This window comes from Miscanthus floridulus, chromosome 2 (assembly GCF_019320115.1).
Source record: "Miscanthus floridulus cultivar M001 chromosome 2, ASM1932011v1, whole genome shotgun sequence".
Lineage (NCBI taxonomy): Eukaryota > Viridiplantae > Streptophyta > Magnoliopsida > Poales > Poaceae > Miscanthus > Miscanthus floridulus.
Genome location: NC_089581.1, coordinates 8,950,941 through 8,960,171, shown reverse-complemented (window position 1 = coordinate 8,960,171; position 9,231 = coordinate 8,950,941). Strand labels below are relative to the sequence as shown.

General features: G+C 43.7%; 2 protein-coding genes and 1 pseudogene across 4 annotated transcripts; 2 read left to right on the top strand and 1 right to left on the bottom strand.

Annotated features, from left to right (window-relative positions):
- Window positions 1–466: 466 nt before the first annotated feature.
- On the bottom strand, window positions 467–1,069 carry LOC136536053 (uncharacterized). The gene has a single exon (XM_066528473.1). It carries the CDS (start codon window positions 1,067–1,069, stop codon window positions 467–469), a length of 603 nt encoding a protein of 200 aa, XP_066384570.1.
- On the top strand, window positions 1,068–2,729 carry LOC136536052 (vesicle-associated membrane protein 722-like; annotated as a pseudogene).
- A 1,400-nt stretch (window positions 2,730–4,129) lies between these two features.
- Window positions 4,130–9,231, top strand: LOC136537858 (uncharacterized). 3 transcript variants are annotated; one of them, XM_066529833.1, is made up of 10 exons: window positions 4,288–4,693; window positions 4,910–4,978; window positions 5,099–5,293; window positions 5,753–5,948; window positions 6,379–6,549; window positions 6,636–6,752; window positions 7,045–7,242; window positions 7,948–8,007; window positions 8,092–8,190; window positions 8,820–9,231. In XM_066529833.1, the coding sequence occupies exons 3-10, from the start codon at window positions 5,151–5,153 to the stop codon at window positions 8,976–8,978; spliced, it is 1,143 nt and encodes a 380-aa protein (XP_066385930.1). In that variant the 5' UTR covers window positions 4,288–4,693; window positions 4,910–4,978; window positions 5,099–5,150; the 3' UTR covers window positions 8,979–9,231. The 3 variants fall into 3 exon arrangements, with proteins under 3 accessions (XP_066385928.1, XP_066385930.1, XP_066385931.1); XM_066529831.1 differs by lacking the exons at window positions 4,288–4,693; window positions 4,910–4,978 and adding an exon at window positions 4,130–4,273; XM_066529834.1 differs by lacking the exon at window positions 4,910–4,978.

Genomic DNA, 9,231 nt, shown 5'->3' with positions numbered 1-9,231 from the left:
CCAATCGACACTTAGAACTAGTTATCCTTAACCTTGTCGTCCATCCTCTGAAAACCGAAACGATTTCCATCGTAGGGGCATGACAACCTCGATTGCCCAATCGATCTCCATTACCATGACCTAACTTAATTGCCTCTGCAAAACACACGTTAGTCATAGTAATCTTGTATTGACATTAATCACCGAAATCCAACTAGGGGCCTAGATGCTTTCAGTAGTCTCATCCGAGGCTGTACGCATGGGGCCTCGGGCGAGACGGAGATTGGGCTCCTTGCCGAGGTCTCCCGTGAGAGGCCTTGCGCGAGGTGGAGATTGCGTCAGGGCGCCGAGACCTCCCGTGCGAGGCCTGAGGTGAGGTGGAGAGCCTAGTGGGCTCGGACGGGGCTGGTGATGAGCCCATGGCTTACCCTCTAGCTTTGTTGTTGATGGGATTTAAGTGACCCTTTTGGTGTACGCTTGGGGTACCCTATTTTATGGTACCCGACAGGGAGTCTTTAGAGCAATCGTACGTCGAGAACTCCAGCTTGTAAAACTTCGGGGGGGGGGTGGCGCCCATGGTCACCCCCTCCTGCTCGCCGCCCTGATTACCACCCGCGGGAAAGCTGTCGATGGTTGGTGAAGCGATGGAGTGCGGCAGGAGGCTACTGCCATGGATGAGCGTGCCATCGACACCTCCATAGAGGGTGCCTATTGTGAACGGCCCACCGTGAGCGACAACAGCGCCCGTCGTCAGCGCTGGAGGTATGGACGCCTGCGGTGTCGTCGTGGAGTAGATTGGCGCGGTCGTGGGACTGAGCGCCCAGGCCGGAATCTGCGACGGCGACGGTGGAAAACGAATCTGTTGAATCGGAACATATGTCGATGGCAGTGATACGGAGGACAGCGACGAGGGCAGTGCCGCGGTGGGCATCCCGTAGGGGTACGAGATGGCCGGGTAGGATGCGGCTGATGACGGTGGCGGCGGGGGTGGTGGTGGCTGTGTGGGCAGCGGCGGCGTGATGGTCAACTGTCCCTGGAGGAGCACCCGAAGGGTTCCCTGGACCTCCCGCATGCAGTGGCTGAGGTCCATGATCGCCGCCGTCGTTTGTTCAGGCGAGAAAACCAGGGCCGGCGCAGCCATCGATCCCAGCGGCAGCGACAGGGTCACCAGCGCGCCTGAAGGTGCGGAAGGCGCTGCGGTGGAGAGTGGCGCGGCGGAAATCACCGGCGATGTGGAGGCAGCGGGGGACTCCATGATCGGCAAGGTCTCTGATACCAAGTTGATGGGTACAGCAGGCCTCCCCCAGACGGATCGAAGATTGTAGTTGTGGGAGATCGGAGGACGAGGCTTGAAGCGCGACGAACAACGCCGAGGGGCCGTGGTCGCGCGTGTGAAGGAAGAGGAGGCGGGCGACAACAGCAGGAGGCGGCTAGGGTTAGGTAATCCCGACTCCCTTAAGGAAGCCAGAAACAATTATGTTTCTGCTTAATCCAATCTCAAAGTCTTTACAAGTATTTATACTTCTATCTAATAATAGGATTAAATAAAATAACTATGGGCTTTTGGGCCCCCTGGCCGACAGCCCCTAGCCACTAATGGGCATACGCCTTGTATACTGGATGCCGGTCATAACAACATCTTTATGTTTAGAAAAAATATGGCATGCGTATAAGATAAAAAGTTTGTTGTACAAAACTGCTGGTGATTCGTGTATTATTGGTTCAACTGTTGATAGTTGATATTCTTTCTTGTTTCTCATAATATGGTCTCTTTTGTGATAATATAAGAAGATGCACAGAAAAATTATTTATGTTTGCTCAACTCCACCTGGGTTAATAACTGAAATCAAATTGCAGCATACTGCGTCGTCGCAACCGAGTCAGCTGGGCAGCAGATTCCTATGGTCTTCCTGGAGATGATCATGGAGGACTTCCACAAGAGATATGCTGGGGGCAAAGCAGCAAAACAGTTACAGCCAAGAGTCTCACTCGAGATTTCGGGTAACAATTCTCATTCTTTGTCTGCAAGAACAAGAATTTTTTCAGACTTTTAAATGCATTTCCAATACTGTAGACTACCCTTTTTTATTCCTCAATGTGGGCATGCTTGGGGACTGGGTGACTAGCAATATAGGTTGAGGCTTAGAGACCAGATGCAGTACTATACGGATCAGAGGTGAGTAAGCTGTCCAAAGTGAAGGCTCAGGTCCAACAAGTGAAAAGCATCACGATGGAAAACATTGATAAGGTAATAACCAACGTATATCGGTATATGCTTTCCCAGGCATGCATGACCTGATGATGGATTCCTGCATCTGCTTACCTAGGCTGAAACCTTCAATAATTCTGCTTTCATTCTTGAGTTATCTTTGGCCTTGACTAGCTTACTTTGAAATACTACTTCTGAACGAGGAATTAATTTGGTGGAAATATTTTAGGCCTTTGATCACGGACAACAGATCGATGGGCTTGTCACAGGGACAGAGCAGCTCCACGATGATGTCTGTGTTTGTTGCAAGTTTCTGTTTATATCGTCATAACCAAGTATCTCTTCAGTAGCTTGCCTGTGTCAGACAGAAGAGAAGAACTGAAACAGAACATTGGCATCTCTCAGGCTGCTGATTTCAGGTGGCATGGCGTGCAGGTGCGGCGATAATGACATGAAGATGAAGCTCATCGTCCTTGGCATCGTCGTCGGGCTGATCCTCATCATAATCCTCTCAATTTTCCAGGGCATATGCGGCAAGTGATTTAGGTTGCTGGAGATGGCTGGGAATAGCAGTGAGTCTGATTATGTGCTATATCAAAATCTAGCTCGGTTTGTTTATAAAAAAAACTATCTCGGTTTGAGCAAGGCTTCAGGGAGTGAACACTATTAGCACTCACATATTGAAGCCTTTGTGTTGTCAATTTCTTGCACTGTTTCGACATCGGATTTGTGTCACTGAGCAAAGATGGGGTTGATGATTTGCATGTTCTATCCCACACTTGCAGGTTGTGCACCATTATTGTCATGCTTATTACATACATACACTCTGTTATCTTGATCTTCTGTAGTATGTTATTGCTGGTCTGCTCAGGACAATATGCCATGACTATGACAGCACCATTTGGGATGTTCGTATGTCGGAAATTTTTCTTGAAAAAACTACTGGGTTGGTCATGTTCTAAAAATGTGGCAGGTATTTCTAAAAAAATGCATCTTGTTGATAGTTATAAAAAGGTCAAACCAGACCTGAGGGCATTGATCTCACATATTTAAATATTTTTCTTTCATAGTTAGAATATATGAGTACCTGGAAAGGTTACTTAATGGGATCCACTCGTAGCGTTAGCACGGGCAATATACTGGTAAGAAACATGCAAGACTCCCCTAAACGCATCGCTTGCAGGCGTGAATGTATGGCTTGTATGGATAGAGCCCTAACCTAGAAGCTCTAGCTCAGGCAGGTGCATCCAATCTCACGCAGTCAAAAATGAACGTCTGAAATTGATGCCTGGACCATGCAAGATTCTCAATTCTGCATCCAAACAGCCCGGAAATCCTCATTCCCAAAAGGCTCAAAACGAGCAAATTCTTCTCGACGAGGAAACCAGCGAGGAGGCAATGCATGGGATGCAGCCAAGCATAGCGTGCACACCGCCGCCGCCGCCGTCGGAAAACAGTGTTTGAAGTTTTGAGCCACCAGGCCATGCACGTGCATGCAGGGGGCAGATCCAAAGGGGGCTACAGCCCCTGAGTCTGATTTCTTCATTAGATCACGGTTAACTAGCCTCAAATCACCATTAATCTCTAGCTCTAGCCCTAAATCTTCATTATTTAGCCCCCTTTGTTCCCATCGTGCATCCTCCACTGCGTGCATGGCGTGCTCGCCTATCCAGAAGCACATCTTTCATCTTTGGTCTGAACTCTGAACCAGTGGTAGCTGCTGATCCGCTTGCATTGCGCGGGTTATCGCTGTGGTCTCTGAAGGCGATGACCATGCCGTCTGACGATGTGGGCACATAGCAAGATCAACCTCAGCTCCCTGCTCCCGGCTCGATCAATCTTTTTCACGAGCCGAGCCGAGTTGCATATCGAGCCGAGCCACCTCGGTATCCAGCCCTACCTGCCGTGCCGTCCTGTCCGTGTCCGGCTAAGGAAAAAAAAAAAAAGAGAATCCCGAGTCCCTTCCGCGTCCGGGTCGAGTTCGCCGAAGAACCCTCGCACGAGACCGAAGAAGACAAAATCGCATCTCCTCTCCTCGCCTCCTCTTCCCGAGCTCCGGGCACGCCGCGCCGCGGGAGAAATCAGGTAGGTCTCCCTAGCTCTCCCCTCCTGAGATTGGAAAAAAAAATGTCCCGGTCGAGCTTCGTTTTCCGCGGGCGGGGCTCGCGCGGGAATGGGGGGCTCGGTACGGCCGGGTGCTGGCGGCGCCCGATCCGAATGCTGCCTGTGGCTTGTCGCGTTCTCGTCGCGGGGTCGGGTCTGTGGGATTCTGTGCTGCCATGGTCCTTTTGGATCCCTAGGGTTACGGGTATTCGGCTTGTGGGCGGGAGGCGCCCCTTCGCCTTCATTTGTTGGAAACTTGGAATCCATGCTTGCAGGGAGGAGGGCCGAGGGGGGCATCGGATAGGCGAATTGAGTAGCTATGGATTGCTAGCTTTTGAACATTGGGTCATACGATTAGTGCGATCGGATTATGCAGCGTGGAGAGGCCGATATCTCCTGAAGGTACTGTTGGACCTGCAAAGTATGCTTTCGGTTGGCTGGTTCGTATCGTTGCTGGCTCGTGAAGAAGTACGGCTGGCTGATTTGTGTGAGAGAAAAATACTGTTCCAGCTGGAAATTTACGATCGTTTACGACAAGCCACAGCCAAACAAACAGGCTTGTTTCACACATTCCTTTAAATGATCCTTTCGGCTTCTTTGTTTCACACATTCCTTTAGCTGATCCTTTCGGTCTTCGGGAACCTGGTTCATTTCTCTGTCCTAAATTCGTGTCACATCAGAAATTAGGCAAGACTGCTTGTTCTGTTTTCGCTTCGTCTTCTAGCATGCACATTCTGCTTTGTTCCATGTTAAGTTCATGTTGTCAGAGCTTTACATCAGTCAACGGTTTCTCGAAATAATTGGCAGGATATCGATTTCGATATATGGATGATGTGTCTGAACTCTGAAGATACTCGAGATGGATAAGAAGAAAGCAGCCGATGACACTGAACCAGGACCAGCTCCTTCTCGTGCTGTTGACAGATTTGGTTTTATAAAGCCAGAACAAAGCAACTCACCTGATGGAATTCCAAAAGGCAAATCTATACATGAACGTGAAAGGTATGACCTGCCTTACAAGACATGTATTATCTGAATGTGTGACCTGCCTTACAAGACATGTATACTCGAGATATTAGGGTCATTGTATCTTCTTGTTTCTACCAATTTGATATGTTAGTCTATTCCCATAGGTGGTTGTAAGATCATCCTAGATTCTATTTTCTTCTTTCTAGCAGCTCTTGCTACATTTCTGTGCATAAGATTGGGTCTTAGCTTGGTCAGCACTTACTGGTAGAATGGTTCTAATACATTAGACTGCTTCACTGATAAAGTGCACTTTTTATTACTACCTTACTCATGCCTCTGACACCATATTATCATTCTTTTCCGGTATCAGACTATTTACTTGTGTAAATCAGTTACTTTTCCTACTGCACCGTCTGACCTTCCTTTTTATTTCTCTAAACAAGCTACCTTTCAAGGTCCTTTTATTTTATTTTCTTTTTTCTGTTACTATAGTGAGGAAAGAAGGATAAGAAAATGGAGGAAGATGATAGGTGTTGGTGGTAGTGACTGGAAGCATTATGTTAGAAGGAACCCTCATGTGGTTAAAAGGCGAATAAGGAAAGGAATTCCTGATTGTCTCAGAGGACTTGTTTGGCAGTTGATTTCAGGCAGTCGGGACCTCTTACTAATGAACCCAGGGGTTTATGAGGTACCCATAAGGATCCTTTTTTTCTTGCATCTTCTGGCATTCTATATGATTGTGATTTGCCTAGTTATACTAGATTGAGAAACAGGGGAACAGCACATGAAGTGGCATACATGCATTATTGTTAAATAAAATATTTGAACTTTTTAAAGATTATATATACTCACATCAACATTGGATCCTATTGAATCCCATTCTTGAGGTGCAAATTTGTACAGATAACTCCACCATGCTTTTATTGACTTCACTGAAGTTTGTGGCTAGTCTCTTAAGTCCTGATAGTTTTGAAGGAACTAATGTCCTATTTTTTTAGTTTTGTATCTATTACAGTTTGCATTTATATTTCTTAATGATCAGAGTACTATGTAGACTAGTGCTCTCGCTATTGATATATATCACTCTTATTTGTATCACTGTGCTATACTTTGGGCAGACACTGGTGATATATGAGACATCGGCCTCTGAATTGGAAATTATTCGTGACATATCACGCACATTTCCATCTCATATATTCTTCCAACAAAGGCATGGTCCAGGCCAAAGATCCTTGTATAACATTTTGAAAGCATATTCTGTCTATGACAGGGATGTTGGATATGTGCAGGTTTGTGTTGAGTCCAGTGACCTAATTTTTGGATACAAAGATCTCTCTTGAATAATATTCTGTTGTTTATACAATTCATTTAACAGGGAATGGGATTTATAGCTGGGCTGCTGCTTCTTTATATGAGTGAGGAGGATGCATTCTGGTTATTAGTCGCATTGCTGAAGGGAGCTGTCCATGCACCAATGGAAGGCTTGTATCAGGTAATCGTTATTATCTTGGGATTACATTTGGATTTCCAGTTGTTATAATTTGAGGGCTTCATAATGCTTGTTTCATGGCTGTCTTTATTGTCTATCCTATCTGACGTATATAAATTTTAAACTACTAAGTAGTAAGTAAAATATTTTCCTGGCTACTCGTATTCCATCAGTGTTCATCTTCAGTTTTGAGTGATTAGTAATGCTGGAGATGCAAAATTGTAAAATTTCTTCGTTTCTTGAGTAAACTTACATACTATAAACTTCTACTGATCTGTTTTTACCTTTGGAACAGGCTGGTTTGCCGCTCGTGCAGCAATATCTGTCTCAGTTTGAGAAATTAGTTATGGAGCTCATGCCAAAATTGGGACAACACTTTGTTGAAGAAATGATAAACCCAAGCATGTATGCAAGCCAATGGTTTATCACAGTTTTCACATATTCCTTCCCATTTCATCTAACTCTTAGAGTTTGGGATGTGTTTCTTTATGAGGTTAGAATCTTATCCTGCCATATGTGTATTTCGTGTTTAGATTGCATCTTGGTTTATTTGACTTTTCTTTAGGCATTATTGCTTCATAAATAGTATACTCTCTTGTATCTGTACAACTCCTTTCATTAGGAAACCCCACTGGTTTACATAAAGAGTTTTGACTTAAGATATACTACCTCTGTCCACAAAAGAATTCAATTCTAGGTGCAATCTTGGTTAACGTGTCTAAAGTTTGACCAAATATATAGGTAAAAATATTAATGTTAATGACACCAAATAAGTATAGTATGAAAATATATCTCATGACAAATCTACTGGTACTTATTTGATATTGTAATATTGATATTTTTCATTTATAGTTAGTCAAACTCAAGATACTTTAACTTGTTACTGTGCTAGAATTGGATTCTTTTGTTGATGGACGGAGTAGTTATATGAAATGGATTGTTGTGCTACTTTTAAATGGTCTTCTAACAACACAGCTGCTTGTTCCTTTTCTCAGTACCCTTTTCATTTGCGACCAAAACTTTTTGGCTTGAAAGTTTATTTCATATGATCAAGTTATTGTTTGATGTGTTATATTCATTTGAATTTTTAGGTGCTAATCTACCAATCTGTAGTTGATGTAATACCAAAAAAATACTGATTATATTGTGCACTTTCTGATCTGGTTGCTATTTCTTATTTCTGGTTGATACCTAACAGGGTATTAAGGTTGTATTCCAAGTTGGATTGGCTCTATTGAGATTCTGTCATGATGATTTGGTTAGTATTTTGTATCTTCTGTCACTTTCGCTTGAAACCATATTTGAAACAAATATTGAGAAATACTGAATTGCTAACCGTCAGGTCAAATTACCTTTTGAGAAACTGCTATATTCCTTGAGAAATTTTCCTGAGGAGGCAACAGATCCAGATATATTATTGCCACTTGCCTTCTCATTTAAGGTAATTCACTTCTTATTGCGCAAAACTTGTGTTTACATGAGTGCTTGCTTTTGGATAAATGTGCTCTTGCATGTATCATATTCATGTGTTTCTTTTAATTTTCCCGTCATAGCAAAAACTAAAAGTTGACCTTTGCTGTTTTCTGAAACTATTTCCATTTGTTGCCTTTTGGCTTTGGGTTACAATGTTCTGTCTCCCTTTTATAGTAAGGTAAGAGAACTCATTAGTATGGTATAAATTAAAGGTACTATACTACTATATGAATTCTCTTAGTATAAAGTATTCTTTTAACCTATATGTTTCAGTAATCTTCTTTATGTGAGTTTAATGTTGATGCATCTGTTTGCTAGCTAATATTTCCAATACTGTGGTGCTCGATTAGTTTGCAATATAGCATGTTGCACTGTTACCTCTGTATTTTGTATTTCACTTGTGTCCCAATAGGGCATTGAAGTAGCAAATTTAGATAACTGGACTAGCATGTTAGTTGTCTCGCTTTGTTACATTCAGACGTGAAAGAAAATCTAGCAAACTCCATCTGCTTTATCTGAGTTTCATTTGACAGTCATGAAAATCTGCCCTACATGGAAGATAATAAATACCATGGTTCTGTCGTATTTTTTTTTCAGGTATCGACTCGTCTTGAGGAGCTTCAGAAGGAGTATCAGAATCCAGGGGCAGGCACCAGTGAAACTTCAAGTAGCAAGCGGCTTCAGCCCCTCATATCGAAAACGATGAGCAGGGCTGGTAGCCGTGTGGTGTCAAACTTAACTGCTGACAGAAAATGACAGACATGTTCTCTTGTTAAACAAGCCACACCTTGTTGTAACTTCCATGTACATTGTATAGAAAGAATGGCCTTTATTCCCATCCTTTGTTCTTTGTTTTTGTTACCATTACATTGCTTTTATATATAAACCGAAGTGGTAGAACCGCCCCTCGAAGTAGGTGGGGCGTGGGGGTTCCTGATGTGCTCATTTCTGAAGAACTGTAAATACTTGTGGATCAATGCAATGAAGTGATGTTCCAATGCTTTATTTG

Coding starts and splice junctions, on each gene's coding strand:
- LOC136536053 (XM_066528473.1), bottom strand. CDS start 1,069: ATGGACCTCAGCCACTGCATGCGGGAGGTCCAGGGAACCCTTCGGGTG.
- LOC136537858 (XM_066529831.1), top strand. CDS start 5,151: ATGGATAAGAAGAAAGCAGCCGATGACACTGAACCAGGACCAGCTCCT. Junction 6,550..6,635: donor GGGATGTTGGATATGTGCAG/GTTTGTGTTGAG, acceptor TTCATTTAACAG/GGAATGGGATTTATAGCTGG. Junction 8,008..8,091: donor GATTCTGTCATGATGATTTG/GTTAGTATTTTG, acceptor GCTAACCGTCAG/GTCAAATTACCTTTTGAGAA.